Source organism: Dendrobates tinctorius, unplaced genomic scaffold, assembly GCF_039654945.1.
Source record: "Dendrobates tinctorius isolate UK_male_01 unplaced genomic scaffold, ASM3965494v1 ptg000138l, whole genome shotgun sequence".
Lineage (NCBI taxonomy): Eukaryota > Metazoa > Chordata > Amphibia > Anura > Dendrobatidae > Dendrobates > Dendrobates tinctorius.
The window spans coordinates 7,335,314-7,353,444 of NW_027361806.1; the positions used below are offsets into that span (position 1 = coordinate 7,335,314).

General features: G+C 46.6%; 1 protein-coding gene across 5 annotated transcripts in view; it reads right to left on the bottom strand.

Annotated features, from left to right (window-relative positions):
- Positions 1 to 18,131, bottom strand: part of SZT2 (SZT2 subunit of KICSTOR complex) — a 143,554-nt gene that overhangs the window by 2,814 nt on the left and 122,609 nt on the right. For 2 of the 5 annotated variants that reach the window (XM_073544506.1, XM_073544505.1), the window contains 27 exons: positions 16,553 to 16,699; positions 16,363 to 16,465; positions 15,976 to 16,093; positions 15,781 to 15,892; positions 15,527 to 15,645; positions 15,282 to 15,446; positions 15,027 to 15,105; positions 14,650 to 14,835; positions 14,383 to 14,568; positions 13,035 to 13,198; positions 12,744 to 12,904; positions 12,569 to 12,666; positions 11,857 to 11,989; positions 11,605 to 11,732; positions 9,835 to 9,965; positions 9,569 to 9,751; positions 8,435 to 8,696; positions 8,230 to 8,309; positions 7,748 to 7,870; positions 7,453 to 7,655; positions 7,170 to 7,248; positions 6,998 to 7,081; positions 6,843 to 6,917; positions 3,623 to 3,682; positions 1,823 to 2,220; positions 1,570 to 1,692; positions 770 to 1,220 (listed from right to left, as the gene is read on the bottom strand). In XM_073544506.1, coding sequence (XP_073400607.1) covers positions 770 to 1,220; positions 1,570 to 1,692; positions 1,823 to 2,220; positions 3,623 to 3,682; positions 6,843 to 6,917; positions 6,998 to 7,081; positions 7,170 to 7,248; positions 7,453 to 7,655; positions 7,748 to 7,870; positions 8,230 to 8,309; positions 8,435 to 8,696; positions 9,569 to 9,751; positions 9,835 to 9,965; positions 11,605 to 11,732; positions 11,857 to 11,989; positions 12,569 to 12,666; positions 12,744 to 12,904; positions 13,035 to 13,198; positions 14,383 to 14,568; positions 14,650 to 14,835; positions 15,027 to 15,105; positions 15,282 to 15,446; positions 15,527 to 15,645; positions 15,781 to 15,892; positions 15,976 to 16,093; positions 16,363 to 16,465; positions 16,553 to 16,699 — 4,151 coding nt within the window. Of the gene's footprint in view, positions 1 to 769; positions 1,221 to 1,569; positions 1,693 to 1,822; positions 2,221 to 3,622; positions 3,745 to 6,842; positions 6,918 to 6,997; positions 7,082 to 7,169; positions 7,249 to 7,452; positions 7,656 to 7,747; positions 7,871 to 8,229; positions 8,310 to 8,434; positions 8,697 to 9,568; positions 9,752 to 9,834; positions 9,966 to 11,604; positions 11,733 to 11,856; positions 11,990 to 12,568; positions 12,667 to 12,743; positions 12,905 to 13,034; positions 13,199 to 14,382; positions 14,569 to 14,649; positions 14,836 to 15,026; positions 15,106 to 15,281; positions 15,447 to 15,526; positions 15,646 to 15,780; positions 15,893 to 15,975; positions 16,094 to 16,362; positions 16,466 to 16,552; positions 16,700 to 18,131 lie in introns of those variants that run through there. The other 3 variants (XM_073544510.1, XM_073544507.1, XM_073544509.1) reach the window with 2 other exon arrangements.

Sequence of the window (18,131 nt, forward strand, 5' to 3'; positions counted from 1 at the left end):
AAAATTCAAACCTATGGAATTTCTGCAACGACTGTGCCATGTGTGAGCCTACATGATGTAAAAGCAAACCTAACAAAGCTGCTTTGGATGCGACTGGAGAATAAGATGATGTAATAGAAGAACTGCGTGCATGCAGCTCTCTATGTGACTGGAGTATGAGAATGGAGTTCAGGATGTAACTCGAGTAAAATACTATGTAGCAGAAAAACTGTGCGCCTGCAGCTCTCTCTGTGAATGGAGTATGAGAATGGAGCTCTGGCTTTAACTGGAGTATAATATGATGTAGCTGGACTGTGTATGCTGCTCTGAATGTGACTGGAGTATGAGACTTGAGCTGTAAATGTGACTGAAGTATAAGGCATTATGTAACAGAAAAACTGCATGCAGCTCTGGATGTGACTAGTATGAAGCATTATGTAATAGAACGGTGCTTGCAGCTCTAGATGTGACTGTACTATGATGTAAGAGAACAGTGCATGCAGCTCTGTATGTGACTGGAGTATGAAGCATGATGTAACAGTACATCTGCATGCAGCTCTATGTGACTAGTATGAAGCATGATGTAACAGAAGAATGGTGCATGCAGCTCTAGATGTGACTGTAGTATAATGTAACAGAACAGTGCATGCAGCTCTGGATGTGACTGGAGTATGAAGCATGATGTAACAGAAGAACTGTGCATGCAGCTCTGGATGTGACTGGAGAATAGGACAAGTAAAATCATTTTCTGTCACGTCTCCTCAGCAAGATTCGTTCCCAACCATCTCACCAGCTGGGGGTCGATCTCGGCCACGCTCCTTCCATGCACGGCATCTAGCAGCTCCTTCAGTTCTCCAGGGCTGAGCTTGCCCAGCCTCAGTTTGTCAGAGGCAAGCGGCTCCAGGAGGTAGAGTCGCTTCCATAGATTGTCCCTGCGGCAGTGGCACTTGGCGAGCTGCACCATCTCCATCAGCTGCCTCTTGGTGGCGCTCACCTCTGTACCCAGCAGAGGGAACAAATGTGGGTGATCGAGATTCCCGGAACTCGTCCTGCTCCGCGCTCCCTCCCCGATGTCCTCTTGGCTCTCGATCTCCATCCTCTGGCACTTTGCTAGCTCCGAGGCCCCGTCCAGGTCCTGTGCGTCCCTTTGGATCCTCGGAGGTTTCCTGAAGCGCCTCATGTCGGCAGTGAGACGTGGAAACAGCTCACGCTGACTTGTCATGATGACGTAAAATCGAAGTCTGACCGAAAAAAAAAAGTGGAGAAGGGGGTTAATGAGGATTATGCCCAAAGTTTAGAAAAATCACAAAATAATTATTGTTCCACCAGCTGCTGTGACCGGCCCAATGCCTGAGGCTGCACTACTGAAAGATTCTGGTGACTACATGTCCCTGCAGTGTTCTCATAGGGATTCAGATCCAATATGTGACTGTGGCAGATGTGGATGGCCATTTGGATCTACACACAGGCAATGATTTCAGCAGCCACACTAACACTAAGGATGGCCATTCACAGGTTAATATAACCCCCTTTTGACCAGAATTCTGATGGTTGTCACTAAATGTCAGTCCCCATAGTCTTGACCGGTACCTCAGGACGTGTCGCTCCTGTTCGGATTGCTCTTCGAATGGTGCGGCACTGTGACAGACCAGTAAGGAGACGTCAAAGTCATCATGGTGCTGGGCGCCTTCAGAGTCCTTGTACAAACCGGAGCTGCCGGGCAGAAGCAGGTGCAAGCAGATCTACATTACCATTCAGAGGGTACTGCGTACATACAATGGCCGTGTCCTCGCCCAGGACCCTGCATGACGCAATCCCCCCACCCCAATTATCGGCCTCTTACCTGTTCCAGATGGACACCAGGCCGTACTCATTCTGCTCTGCGTTGCTGCTCTTCTTGCCGTTGCTACCAAGAACGGAAGGACGGACCATGCGTAAAGGCTTCGTGTGGTACGTGCTGGCGTGGTCCGCGATGTAGTTGTACAGCTGGTGGGCAGCAATGATCTCCGTGGGCACGGACAGCAGGCCCTGGTACATGTGGTTGCGGCCATACTTGGGGATGTCAGGGTGCTGAGAGATGAAGAGTTGCAGGAAGCTTGCAAGATCGTAGCCCTGGCGGAGGGACATGTTGGATCCCAGCAGATACTGGTGGACGACGCGCAGGTGGAAGTCGTAGCTGAAGGAGTGGACGTGCATCAGGTCCCGCACCTTGTCACACTCCTCAGTGAAGAGCATGGAAAGCTGCGGAGAGAGAAGACATGACAGTAAGACGCGTCCAGGCCATGGCCGAGGGTCCGGGCAATGACCGAGGGTCCGGGCAAATACCCTGTGCCAGTCACCCAAAGTGAACCAATATTCATGATGGTGTACCTAGCCTGTATCCTACAACTAAAGCTTCAAAAATACTAGTCCTCTAATCACATCCAAAACTGCAGTCAAAAACCCACATCTCCCACAACTACAGAGCTGAAATGCAAGTGATGTGGCTACCGACATACAGGGGAATGGAGTCCGTGATGCAGCCTTGTATGTAACTTGAGTAAAAGGCACAATGTAACTCAAGAGAAACAAAACTGTAGTGAAATTCTTTACTGCGGCATCTGATTATCCAGAAAATGTAATAATCCAACACCAAATGGCAGGGTCTTAAAACGTCATGAACTTTTGAGTCAAGAGACAGAGCGGAGAAGCTCCCCATTATTAACGGGGGTCTCCGGCTTCTGCATCAGAGGTGACGCCCTGGCTATATACATCTGCCGGACCACATTCGCCTCGCGGCTGCAATCGCCGCCCGTCCTGGATATCTGGGATGCGGCATTACCTCCGATGCGGAAGTGAGCGGAGCCGGTTTACCCCTTTCAGTATATAGTGAGCTTCAAGCCTTTCCAATGACAGTCTGATAATTCAGAATACTTGTCAATCTGCCATAAATCGTATTTTAATCAATCATTAAGCAATTTTAAGCCGCACGGTTCCTATGTAGACGGGAGGCGTATCCCTTCTTTGGCCATTTTTATGATCGGTGATAATAAGGCCACAGTGCGTGGTCTGTCCAGGGGTCTCCTGACCTAAAGATCAGCTTTGTACGCATCTCCTGAACCGCCAGCTTGTGAGATCACCGAGGCACGAGGTATCGGGTGCCCTGTTGTGACACTGCAGGCTGTAAACTCATGAATATTGGTTCACCTGGAAAAACAAATGTACGTGAGAAGAACACGTCTGTACATCATGTGTGTGGCCATATGACACCGTCACCAATCGGCACTGGGACCCTTGTGGTTGTGAATAGTGCTTTAACTCATAAACCCCAAGAAAACGATCCGTCACTGCGTTTCACGTGCCGCTGCCAGTGCTGCCTCCACCTTCATCCAAGATGTCAAAATCCATCTCCTGCCCTCTGTGCAAATAACGAAAATCTGCCCGTCACCAACAGCAAAAAACATTGTCTGTAGCCCGGCACCGAAGAGGCAAAACCCATCCTGACAGGGAGACGCAGAGTCCCCCGGATGTTGTGCAGAACAGTGCTGCACATAGGGTTATGACAACCCAACACCGGACACGGTCGGGGGGGTATGAAAGCGTGACAGGTGGCAGGCCCGACCCATACACTGTGCGGCATCCAGATCTGAGGAGGGGGACGTACCACAGGATCGCAGACACTTTCCAGGGTACTCCAGCTGTGGGCTCGGATGGAGAGCTTACCCTGGTAAGAAAGGACGGGCGACATGTACACAAGACAGACGGACAACAACTGCATGCGGACAGCTTTGAAAAGAAAAAAAAAAAATAAACTTAAATTCTCCAACTTTATAACTTACATTGTTTCCACTCACGTTTTGCAAAAGCTCTGCTGCCTGTCAGTGAATGGAAACAATATTGTTGTCCTTGATCCAATCGTTCTCACGGCAGAGGGTTTGTGACAATTGTTCCAGTCTACATATTATATGACAAGCCTCATTCAATGTCCTGAATGTTTGTCACAAAGTATCAGCGGAGGTAAAAGGGATGGAGACCATAAAACTGGAAGGACTGAAAAACAATGGCGCACCACTGAAAGGAGGGACGGGTAATCATAGTGTATGATCACATATCTGCAGGATAGGGGGTCTCCCGAGAAGCATGCATGGTCTCTTTCTTTCTAGAGTGAACAGTAAGATGAGACCTCCGTTCTCTAAGAGGTCACGTCTCTGTGTCCGGACCCCCTCCTACTTATAGAATACATGTCAGGCTTCCCGGAGATGGTGATACCCTCTAAGTTTTATTGTGCCCCTTGGCATTGGTCTAAATAAACAATGTGGTGCTCTGATGAGAATGGATGACACACCCGTGGTCCCGGCCCACTCCTGCCCCATGACACAGATATACCACTGACTCGGCTCCCTACTTCTATGGTAGCGCTAACCTTGTGCCAATCGAGCCTTACATGTTACACCATTATAAGCGGCAAGAAAGTGAGAAGGGAGACAAGGGGTCAATGAGCATATGATGGACCATCAGGTGCACTCCTGATAATTCAGCAGGGGAAAAGTTTTTTCTCTAGTGCTGGATGAATGGGAGTTCTTCTTTCTTGAGATGGTAATTGGATATTTTTGTGTAATTTATAATATGGCAACATCACATTACTAAAGAAACGCGACATCAACCCAAGATCCAGAATACACCATCCCTCCTGAAAATTATTCAAATTGACTTGTCATTCAGCCATTATTCAATCACTTGCAATTCTGCAGACTGCTACTGGAAACAGTAAGGCTGTGGAAAGACACCCCATGGCAGCTACCTGAACTCCTTTAATATAGGGGGCCAGCTACTTTAGGGTCTGGTGTAAAGAGGACACTTTACAGGCTACAGATCACCAGAGCCAGCTCTGGATAGATTTTGAATAGGCATGCAGAATAGTGAGTGCAGCTCTGGAGTATAATACAGGATGTAACTCAGGATCAGTAATGTATGTACACAGTGACAGCACCAGCAGAATAGTGAGTGCAGCTCTGGAGTATAATACAGGATGGAACTCAGGATCAGTAATGTAATGTATGTACACAGTGACTGCACCAGCAGAATAGTGAGTGCAGCTGTGGAGTATAATACAGGATGTAACTCAGGCTCAGTCATGTAATGTACTGTATGTGCACAGTGACTGCACCAGCAGAATAGTGAGTGCAGCTCTGGAGTATAATACAGGATGTAACTCAGGATCAGTAATGTACTGTATGTACACAGTGACTGCACCAGCAGAATAGTGAGTGCAGCTCTGGAGTATAATACAGGATGTAACTCAGGCTCAGTGATGTAATGTATGTGCACAATGACTGCACCAGCAGAATAGTGAGTGCAGCTCTGGAGTATAATACAGGATGTAACTCAGGCTCAGTGATGTAATGTATGTGCACAATGACGGCACCAGCAGAATAGTGAGTGCAGCTCTGGAGTATAATACAGGATGTAACTCAGGCTCAGTCATGTAATGTATGTGCACAATGACTGCACCAGCAGAATAGTGAGTGCAGCTCTGGAGTATAATACAAGATGTAACTCAGGATCAGTAATGTAATGTATATGCACAGTGATTCCATTTCCACACTGTTAGATTATTAGATCTGCTCATAAGAAATTATTTTAATTTTGTGCACCAGTTTCTGATGCAGTTTCATACATTTTGTTCATGTTACTTCTTGCATTGAAGGTTGTTACATTAAGAGCTAATAAATCCCTTGTGTAGATCTCTTTCCATACAACGATAATCAACAGGGCCAAATAACCATGATCATAACATCTGTGTAGACGGAGAGGACGATCCCTGGTGACAGGAATGCTGAGAGTTTATACACCTACAGAAGAATAAATCTGTGCCACTTTACCATGTTCCCAACAAGATGTATACCCTCAATGGAGAAAAGTGCTCAGCGACCTGCATCTGCCGACTCCACCGCAGTCAGCACAAGAACCACACTGCAGTCTAATAAAGCTTCATCTGTGCAGTCATTTAACAATGCAGCCTATCCATTCAGTAGAGAGCGGTGACATCACTGAGAATGCAGCCTATCCATTCAGTAGAGAGCAGTGACATCACTGAGAATGCAGCCTATCCATTTAGTAGAGAGCAGTGACATCACTGACAATGCAGCCTATCCATTTAGTAGAGAGCAGTGACATCACTGAGAATGCAGCCTATCCATCTAGTAGAGAGCAGTGACATCACTGAGAATGCAGCCTATCACTAGAGAGCAGTGACATCACTGAGAATGCAACCTATCCATCACTAGAGAGCAGTGACATCAGTGAGAATGCAGCCTATCCATCACTAGAGAGCAGTGACATCACTGAGAATGCAGCCTATCCATCACTAGAGAGCAGTGACATCACTGAGAATGCAGCCTATCCATCACTAGAGAGCAGTGACATCACTGAGAATGCAGCCTATCCATCACTAGAGAGCAGTGACATCACTGAGAATGCAGCCTATCCATCACTAGAGAGCAGTGACATCACTGAGAATACAGCCTATCCATCACTAGAGAGCAGTGACATCACCGAGAATGCAGCCTATCCATCACTAGAGAGCGGTGACATCACCGAGAATGCAGCCTATCCATTCACTAGAGAGCGGTGACATCACTGAGAATGCAGCCTATCCATTCACTAGAGAGCGGTGACATCACTGAGAATGCAGCCTATCCATTCACTAGAGAGCGGTGACATCACTGAGAATGCAGCCTATCCATTCACTAGAGAGCGGTGACATCACTGAGAATGCAGCCTATCCATTCACTAGAGAGCGGTGACATCACTGAGAATGCAGCTTATGTAGAGATACTTCTTTTGCAGTTGTGACAATTAGACAGTTGCCCGCTGACCAGTACCTGGGAGTTGACAGACTGGCCCATTGGTATACGGGAGCACTCCAGAGCGTACTGCTTCACACAGAAGTAACATCCCTGTAGGACAGACACATCGTTAGAATAGTGGACGTAGCACCACTGCTCCCAGCATTACCAGTTACTTCTCACTTTACAACCTGGAAGGAGAGTTCCATCAGCACGATCCCTCCAGGCAGCGCCCTCTGAAGGTGATACGTGGTCACTGCAGAACTTGTACTCTGCTGTATATACATAACATAGATGTCATTATTAATACTCTCATGGCTTCCGTGTCTCTCCTATGTTAACAGAAGGAGGGGAAAGACTCGCCTTAGGACTGCCCTCATTTTTTGGTTTGGAAGCTCTGTTCTCCGGAGCCAAAGAGGCCACAGCTCTAATCCGTGCCGTGCTGCAAATACACAGATGTGAAAAAGGAGAAAAAAAAAAAAAAAGGGTATTGAGATCAGCCCAGGAAATGAGCCAGCCACCTTCTTTATGGAGACACATTTTTTAATTGATTTGCAAAAGTCTTCGTTAAAACTATTTAGAGCCGCCAAAATGCACGGGGACAGGGGCTCGTTGGTCATAAGTCAGTGCCATGATGGGCACTCACCTGCGAGCGGGCGACGCAGGACGCAGCTGCACAAGGATGAATCCGGTGCTCTGCAGGTACTGGATGTATTGCTGCATGAAGGCCGTGCACAGCTCCTGCAGCCAGGGCTCTTCTTTAGCTTTGCTGGGAGGCATGTCTGCCGAATCACAGCTGTGACTACGATCTCTACCCGATGTGCCAGAGTCATTAGACCGATGCCTCTTCTAGAAAAGTAATATCATTAAATATTAATCCTCTCTTGTAAGAGAAAACCAAGACCTTCATTACTTCACAGGTTCCAACAATCACAACCTACCTTTCCTTCGCTCCTGCCCTGGTCATTTTGGACTTGTGCTTGAAATGCTGGATCAAAAAGCAACGGAGTGGCGCAATAATGCACCAGCCGGGCAGATTGCTTCAGGGTGTCTAGGTCTGCAGCCTGCAGGAAAGAGAAGAAACAAACTATTTGGAAGCTTAAAATGCCTAAAAACAAAACAAAAAAAACCAAAACACTATTGGGATAATAGGGGAAAGTCGAAAGAATATATTATAATATAATATAATATATATATATATTTATCAATCATTATTCCTGCCAATGTAAAAGAATGTACAAAGTGCCCAGGTTATCTCATACAGTGCCCAGGTACTCCACATTATCACATGGCGGCAGAAAAGCCGTGCAATATTACATTCTGAAAGCGAGCATTTACATTTGCAAATCTGCACTAACAGGGGCACTGTACACACACATGTACAGGTGCTTTTAATCGGCTGCAGTAGTGCGTGGGAACTCACACTGATTGGCATGTTCGACTGCGCTGATCTCTGCTGCCAGGTCACAAACAGATTTTCAATCTTAAGTTGTTTCTCCACCTCTGGAAGAAAAGAAAAAGAAAAAAAAAAAATACAGAAGGATTAGAGCTGCAGAAAGACCCCAAGCCTCAGGAGCTACAACACAAAGCAAAGCTCACTACTACTCCCATCAGCTTTGCCTTCTCACCTCTTCTCTCTGTACTTTTAATTTCCAGAAACTGAGCTCCATGGCGAGAGACTGTGTCCACCTCCGAGGAGAGATACATGGGTTTTATTGGTAGGACGTCCCTGAGAACCTCATCAAAAGGCACAATGTCTGGGGGATAGTGCAAGGATGGGAGGCTACGGCCGGAGGTGGCCAGACGCATCTGCTCCTTGTAAGGGGGAGGCGTGGGGCTTTTTATAAGAGCATCAATTTCTAAGGTTGAATTTAGGAATGGGATGGGATCCTGAGAAAAGGAAGAAAGAGGAAAAAAAAAGATTAAAATTTATAGTGATGAATAATGAGCTTATAAATAACGTGGCTTAAAGTGGTATCCTGCCGATCCTGAGAAAGAAGGGGCCCAAGTGGCGATTCATGTTGCGGCCTTTTCAGTGCACAGAGGCACCACAGCCGCTCTGTACAGAGAACTGCTGGACAGCGCCAAGAGAACAAGGACAGCGGCACCTCCCAGCACATAAGGTGGTTCGGAGTGTTGCTGTACATAGGACAACAGTGACGTTGAATTAGAGCTGCAGTCCCTTTGTGATCGGTAGAGACCAACCTCTGGGTCACCCACAATCATGAGCATAAAGTAACGGCACATCCTGGCACTAAGTTAATGGTATGAGGAGTTCTACGACTTCCTGAAAAAATTCTGAATGTTTTAAAGTAATTGACAGCAAGCACATTTCTTAAAAACGTTGAGGAATTGAAATGCATAAAAAAAGGAAACTTAATACAGACGTTATGCAAGTTGCAGTTGTGCTAAAATTTAGCATTTTTTTTTCCTTCAGTTTTTGCGATGGCGTTTCCATTTTTCTAAAAACTGGACTTTGTGCGAGGGAAATGACCGAATGCCCCGCAAAAAAAATCTGCAGTAGTTCAGGTCAGAAAAAGCAGAAACCATATCAGAAATCCACAGTAACTCATAGCAGGCATAGATTTCATTTTATGTCCCATGTATAGTCCAGCTGGAAGCACTACATTTAATAGGAGTGCGCCTCTAGTTTGAAGTGATACATTTCCGCGTTTCTATGTAAAGTTACAGAATTATTCAATTTACACCAATACATTTTTAATATCAAAAACAGAAAACCCCAGTAGTTTTGCATTTTGTACCTGCTTACTCTCCTCGTGCCAGGCGGGGTCCGAAAAACAGTAGTGATGGAAGAGTCCTAACTTCTGACTCAGAAGACAATGCACCACGTGGGCCCGAGCATTCTGCCACTGGATCAGACGTACCAGGGAGCGGCTCAGTGACGCGCCCAGGTCTGGGGACCAGTTGTATGTGTACAGGGTCAGCTGCCCGAGAAGACAGATGTAGACGTAAATGCAGCTGTGAGTCAAACACCCAGGAATGTCTTTACAAAGCTCTGTAGCGGTACCTTTTTATCTTGGATGTCAATGATTAGGAACCTTTGTCGAGGAACCAATCCACGTGGCGAGGCAGACGGGTCCGGAGGTCTTTCGGCAGGGTCCAGCTCCATAGCTTCAAAACGTTGGAATCCTTTTTGAGCTGTAAACATGAAAATAATCCATAAAATTTAAAACAAAAAAAAAAATAAATGAATTTATAATGGGAGAAACCTTGTAACCAGACAACGCAAAAGTTTCAGATTTCTCTATTGCAAGAGTGTCCTTCCCAGTAATACAGGCTGGATATGACATCTGCGTTTATCCAGGGTGCAGTTTACTTTATTAGCTCATGTATCTGCACTGCTTCTGTCCTGCAATTGTCTCCTCTTCACCCACTTTCCTCCTAATCTGTAGCCGACTTGTCAGCCCTCCCCGAGACCGTAGATACTTTCTCCTCGCTTTTTGCTTTGTAAATCTGTGTAAAACCCCATAACCGGCTGCTATCTGCAACATTGAGAAAAATGGGCCAGCAGAGAGCTGTCAGAACTGAGCAGAAGCTCTGATTGACATGTAACATTTCCAGAAAAGTAACGGATGGATAAAAAGGACTTAAAGACTTTCTGCAGCAGCAAAATGGTAGAAAATCTTTAATGAATGAGATATAGAAAGTAACTTATCCTTGCATTTAGGAAGCAAATTAACAATAAAAACAATTCAGTGCCAAAGCGTTCATAGCATTTCTCAGAGAATATCAGATGTTTCTGTGCGTCTCCAATATACAACCACCCCCAGGAAGCACATAAGACGCAGCAATAGCAGCCTGCACGATCTGCAGGCGATTTCTACCACTCCATTTCACAAGCAATTGAGTTTGTTATGTCCAAGTGCAGTATTCAGAACACTTCAGCCCCGAAAAAAACCTCCGTCATACACTTAAGATGCAAGAGTGTTTGTGAAAAGCCAATAAAGCCGTCTGGAAATGGAAATTTATGAGAATTACTTTTGTGCACCCATCTGTGTGTCTCATACTACAACAGTCACCCGATGCGGTGCTGGTGGCAAAGACAAAAACGTACATGGTTTCAACTCCTCATCACCCTCATCATCCTCCCAATCCTTACACATATGAGCTGGGAGTAAATAAATAAAAAAATCATCATCTGAATTCTACAGCATCATCCACATCTGACCCACAAATTACATAAAAGGAGGTGTCAGACATGATGTAACCCAGGATTAGTGCAGGATAAGGAATGTGTGGTCTCAGTGCAGAATAGTGAGCGCAGCTCAGGAGTATAATGCAGGATGTAACTCAGGATCAGTAATGTAATGTATGTACACAGTGACTGCACCAGCAGAATAGTGAGTGCAGCTCTGCAGTATAATACAGGATGTAACTCAGGATCAGTAATGTATGTACACAGTGACTGCACCAGCAGAATAGTGAGCGCAGCTCAGGAGTATAATGCAGGATGTAACTCAGGATCAGTAATGTAATGTATGTACACAGTGACTGCACCAGCAGAATAGTGAGCGCAGCTCAGGAGTATAATGCAGGATGTAACTCAGGATCAGTGATGTAATGTATGTACACAGTGACTGCACCAGCAGAATAGTGAGTGCAGCTCTGCAGTATAATACAGGTTATAACTCAGATCAGTACTTATCCTGCAATGTAACATTTATATAGGCAACACACAGGGACATCCCATTAATACGTTTTCATTTTATATATACACATATTACTTTGTTATATAAAAAGACAGACCCCAGTTTTATAAATCGGGAGTAAAACTAACCTTGTTCAGTGTTGTATCTCCACTGGCGGAAGTTACGTCCCAGAAGGATCAGCTCCCGAGCTGCTGCGGGTTGAGAGGGGCTATTCTGGTTGATGCAAAAAGGCACAAACGCCGGGCCTTCTGGGCCACTGATAAAAAGAAAAATATTTATTGATTTCAGCAATTGCCTAATGAAGATTATGTGAGGACTATGAAGAAAGTCTAAATAATGAGAGCCATCTGAATTCATTCACAGCATTACAATGAACTTACTTGCATTTTTCGAACACTCGGACGCTGGTGTCGCTGGCCAGGGATGTGATGATGCTGAAAAGTTCAGTCAGAACGGATGGAAGAAGGAACCGAGAAACAGTCTGTGCGGAGCTGAGCTGCATGGACGGACACCCTGCATGGGGAAAGGAATAAGATCTAAGCCCCCAAGCACAATAGATGGCCGGGATTGGGCAATATCTGCAGGTCAATAAGGGCCATTATCACCCAACGTTGGGCTAATGTGTATGGGTGCTTTTACCCTCACCAGGGACAGAAACAAAATCATGACACGTAAAACTCGTGTTTGCAGGAGGTTTGGTTATTGGGGACTCCATGAGTGGCTGCGATCTCGTTACATGGTACTGCCGTATATGCACGATGTGGTTACACAATGCACCACACGAATATTGACCCGCTGTGACCGCCAAAAGGCATTATGCGGACATCGGCGGTGGAGAGTATCTATTTTAGGTTGGGCACTTTAGCAGTAGCAAACAACCCCTTTAACTTAAAGACTAAAGACCCAAGAAGATCAAATCCAGACTAAAGCGGATACCAGGTTTGTTACAAGCCAGCGCACTGATACACTAACGAGCCTCAGGCTTTGGCTTCCGAGCATGAAGAATAACCGGCATCACTTCACCGACATAAGGTAGAGATTTTGCAAAGGAGTAGAAAAAAAAAATGAAGATCTAGTGTCTCGTGCACATACCCAGCTGACTCATGAAGTTCATCCACTGCAGGCAGGTGTGGCTGTATAACGGGTGCAGCGTGCCCACGTCGCCCTCATCCAGCTGTGTCTGGCGCTTCCTGTATGGGACAGATATAAGGATAGTGGGGACTCTGGACACACGAGATCCTGGGGGTCTGCAGAGAAGAGACGCTACCTCTGAGCATGCTCCAGGCTGAGCCCGGGCCGGTCTGGATAACTTGGACCTTTTACACTTTCTGTCTTGTGCCGCCGCCTCGTTCGTGGTTCTTCTGTTCGTTCACAGACTATGTCGTCTGTGGTTTTTGGGGGCCCCAGCTCCGCACTGTCAGGCTTACTCTACAATTAAAGGTAACACATGGTACAGCATATTTTCTGCATGCAAACAAATTTATGGTTGCAAAGGCTACACACACTTTAATAAAGCCTTAAACATTCTGCTGTGGATGATACATTGCTGCGTCCTTACCAGTATATCCCAGAAGCTCCTGCGTCCGGCCCGGCTAGGAGGGGTACTGGGTTCTGTGCTGGAGGGAGACACTAATGGAGGAAGGTTTACAGGGGCCGGTCGAGGCGTGCTGGACGACTGGACCAATCCCTTCATATCTGGGAGAGACTGAGAGGGGCCCTTTCCTGGAGCCAAACACAAGCAGAGATTATTTATTCTTGGGGCACCATGAGAAGGGATTACATACAAAATATAAAGTTACAGTCACGGCTAACAATGATAGACTGGTACAGAGGGGAGATGTCCTTCCCTTGGAGGTTTACAGTCTACTGGATAATGGGAAAGAGACCTTAGGTTGAGGGTTGCAGCAGCTCAGGTGGTGTTGAGGTGGCACTTGAGACATTGCAGGCTGTAGCTTTCTTGAAGAATGGGTTTTCAAGTTCTATCTTAAAGTTCCAAGTGTGGCGGATAATCGGACATGCTGGGGCACAGAATTCAAGAGGACGGGGGACACTCGGGAGAAGTCTTGGAGGTAATTGGGTGAGTAAAGAATAAATGTGGAGTCTTAAGAGAAGGAGATCTTGGGAGGACCGGAGATTATGTGAAAGAAGGTATCGGAAGATTATTTTGGAGATACATGGAAGAGACTTATTATGTGCGGCTTTGTAGGTAAACGCATGTCATTTGAACTGGATACGTTGGGTAATTGGGAGCCAATGAAGGAATTTGCAGAGTTGAGAAGCAGAGGAGTAGCAAGGAGAGAGATGGATTAATTGGGCAGTGGCGTTAAGGATGGACTGGAGAGGAGTGAGAGTGTTAACAGGGAGGCCACATAGGAGGATGTTGCAGTAGTCCAGGCGGGAGATGAGGGCACTAACATTTTAGTAACTTGAGGGTTGAGGAAAGGATGAATTCTGGAAAGATCTACGAGTTAAAGGCGACAATAGTATGGCAAGAGCTTAGATGTGTGGTTCAATGGAGCTAGACTGTAGAGATTATCCATGGACGCCCCTGTGCAGTGAAAAAACTTTGAAGGGGACATATTGCTGAAGCATGTCCTGACAAAGCTTGTATCTGGCTCTGCTAGGGGGCACCTGGGGATCACATCTTTCCAAAAGAAGTGGTTTCTGAAGGAAACCTGTCAGCTTATTTATGCATCGGCATTTCAGAGATAACATGTTTTGGAAGGGCGGCCGGGATGATGGGACTAGGATGACAAGTCCAAGTTTATCCAGGTCCTTCTCTTCTCGAGAGACCTGACAGGGGAAAAGCCATCAGCTGACTGGTTCCCTTCTAAAAAGCAGCAACATCAAAAGTTTTGGCTGCAGACCTGAGGCGGTTAATCAGCACAGGGTATTCAGGAGATTACCGTTCGTTGGTGCTTCTAGGTCTCCTGGGCTCATCGGATCCACACAGAGAGGCATCTGCAGGATATGAAACTCAATGATGACGTCGCAGAGCGCATGGCGCAATGAATTGGAGAGACGCTCAGACAACTGGGAAGAGCTGATGTTTCCCTTTTCCCAGACATCGAATCGTACTAAAGTCATAGGTGCTGAAAGTAAAATAAATAAATATGGAGTCATAAAACAGCAAATGATAACCGGCGTTCACAGTGGGCTGCATCACTCTCTACCTGAGCCGGCGGCGCTTGCATCTGGAGTAAATCTGCTGACTTTGGTCAGAGACTCGAAGGTGCTGACACTGAGCAGATGAGATGTAGTAGACGGACACACGAGAGGAGGTCCGGCCCGCTCACCATAGGCCTGCGTCACCAGAGCGCCGTGCTGAGTTACAAATGACAGCGCAATGCAGCCGATACCTAAACCACAAACAGAGGAAGCATGAAAACTGTACTGCAAAAAGCAGGCGTCTGGCGAGAACACGAGAAACTAATAACACAAGCAGTCATGGAATAATTGCTAAAACTAAAATTAGACAATTTTAGGACTGGCGGATGATAACAGAGTAAGACAATGGCTGTGATTACTCATGGACGTGAACTTGTTTTACCTTTCCCTCCGGTTCCCTGTCCACCAGGCTTATTGTACAGGAATAGATCCAGCTCCGGGAGCGAGTGGTGGTAATAATGCTGCAAACACAAAGTCAGAACTCAATATCAGCCGAGACAGAGGTGATCACACAGCAGAAAAATCAGCATTGTTAGGATCATCTGCCCATTAGTATCGTAGTGGAGCAGCCAGTGGAAGTTTCCACATACATCCACTATACGATTACTGTGGAGGCCACTAGTTACGTGCCCCTCACCTGGAAGTGATGCTCCCCATTACTATCGGTGTACTTGGGAGTGTGGAGGAAGATGAGCAGGTTCTGGCGCAGATAATAGGCCATGGCTTGCAGACAGGGTAGCGAGGCCTGGGGAATGGTGTACTGCAGGACTTCTGTCGGAGGCGTTCCTCTCGGCTGGATAAACTAGGAAAATAAATAACCAAGGCTATTATCGGAGGCCCTGCCTCAAACAAGACCTGTAGCTCTGGGGCGCCAGTTCTCACCTCTACATCAGCCGGAGTTAGCTTACAATTCCTCTGCAGCATGACAGTAATGATGTCCAGCGTGGCCTCGTCCAGGCGCTTCCGGAGAACCTTCACCAAATCATCCGTGATCTCGGACCCTGCAGACATGGTGATACATATCAATATACCATATGGACGCTTCCCTCTTCATTAGAAATGCTGTATATACTTCTATAGAGGAACCAGGTCATAGTCATAACAACCAGGATGAAAATCTCCATTCTTTGTCTCACCGGCTTCTCCGACGCCATGGACCAGGAGAAGAATGTGCTTATCCATCTGTCCCACAGGCCTCGTAGTGTCTGTACTCCGAGAAGACGTCAGCTCTAGCGATAAGCGGCTGCCCTAAAAAAATAAAGACAAACATAAGAAATAAAAACCATGCAGATCTGATCTCCAGTGTTGGGCTTTGCATGGCTCCATCTCACCATCATATCCTCTGTGAAGATGGGTTCTTGGCTACGGGACAGAGCCAAAGAGCGAGACATCATAGACTGGGATGAGTCCAGGTCCCACAGCCGACCATTGCCAGACGTCTCAGAGAGCCTGAAAAGTAGAAGGAGACGAAGTTAGTGGCATTGGGGTAATAATCTATGGAGAAATTAATCTCATAATTGAGATCTCAAGGAGGCAAATGCACAAAGATTAATTTTTTTTTTTTTTTTTAAAGAAAATAAAAATGCAGGATCCCACCTTTTTAGGTGTATGGAATATAGATCTGCGGTTATAGGGTTTTCCTCCATCCCAGGAGAGATGAATGGGCCCCTAGTCTAGTAAATATGGGATATTGTAACGACTCGCTCTGCCATACGCACCGGAGGTAGAAGACGGATTTGGTGGCACGTTCTTGATACACGAACATGTTCTTGCGGTTGACGACAGAGAAGGCGTTGAGCACGGAGCGCAGGGACTGGATGGCTACCGGGACGCAAGACAGAAGATATCATGCTCCCCACCCTACCACATGGCATCACAAGCTCAGATCATAAGGGAGCGGATACTGACCTCTGGAGACCCCCATGTTGGGTCCCATCTTCAGTCGGGGGTGGATGTGAATCACTGTACTCCACACCATGTCGCAAGCAAAGTGCCCTGGTATAAACTGCATGGTGGCAGCAAGATAAGGCTGGTAACTCTCATCCCCGGGAAAGTCTGCAATGACAAATGTGAACGTATTATCAAAAGACACAATAAAAGCCAACGCACCTCCATAGGGGAGACAGACCAGAGGTCCAAGTCATGCCATCTGTGTGCTGTACCTGTTTAATGGAGAAGTTATGCAATTTTTTTTAGCATACATGAAAAAGACAGATGAAACAGATGGTAAAACCTAAAACACGGACCAAAACTGGTTGCCGTCACGCTATTTTTTTCGTCTTGAATTTACACTGCCGCTAATCTTACAAATTAATACAATGCAACAAACCATCAGCTGTGGGAACAGGCCTCCCGGATATAAACAAGGACGTTTCCATTGTTTGACAGCATGCAGAGACCTTGAAAACAAAGGATGCGGAGCTTTCAATGAAAAAATAGGGATTTTTGTGTACTCAACGTAAAATCCTTTTCTCCGAGTCATTTATTGGGGGACACAGGTACCATGGGTGTTATGCTGCCTGCCACTAGGAGGACACTAAGTAAACCAGAAAAAAAGTTAACATCTCCCCTGCAGTATAACACCCTCTCGATGGAGATTTCTCCAGTTCGGTGAAAAAAGCAGTAGGAGCTTAAACAGTTCAACAATAACCATAACTATGTCACAACATAAAGATGCTACAATGAGCCGGTAGGCTAAACAGGGTGGGTGCTGTGTCCCCCAATGAATGGCTCGGAGAAAAGGATTTTGCGGTGAGTACACAAAAATCCCTATTTCTCCTACGCCTCATTGGGGGACACAGGTACCGTGGGACGTCCTAAAGCAGTCCCTGGGTGGGGATCATATATCTGCTAATACCCTCATGTACCACTGAGTCAAATCTGAGGTACTGCCGATTGCAGGATGCGTCTGCCGAGAGCTGCATCCGCAGAGGTCTGAGAATGAATTTGGTAATGCTTTGTAAAAGTATGCAGGCTGGACCAAGTCGCAGCCTTGCAGACCTGTACTGCCGAGGCTTTGTGCCGAATGGCCCAAGAGGCGCCCACTGAGCGGGTAGAGTGCGCTTTAATCCCTGCTGGGACAGGGGCGTTCCTGACACGGTAGGATTCTTGAATCGCCAAGCGGATCCATGTGGCTAGCGTTGCCTTTGAAGCGGCTAGACCCTTCTTATGCCCTTCTGGAAGTATGAACAGGGCATCTGATTTGCGGAAGGGAGCCTTCCGCGAGATGTACCGTCTCAGGGCCCTAACCACATCCAGAGTGTGGAGGGCTTTCTCAATACGATGAACTGGTGCCGGACAAAAGGAAGGCAAAACAATGTCCTCATTGAGATGGAAAGAGGATACGACCTTGGGTAGGAAGGATGTAGACGTCCTGAGAACTGCCTTGTCCTGATGAAAATTCAGGGACGGGGGGCAGCAGGACAGAGCTGCCAATTCTGAAACTCGTCTGATTGACGCAATTGCCACGAGAAAGACCACCTTCCAA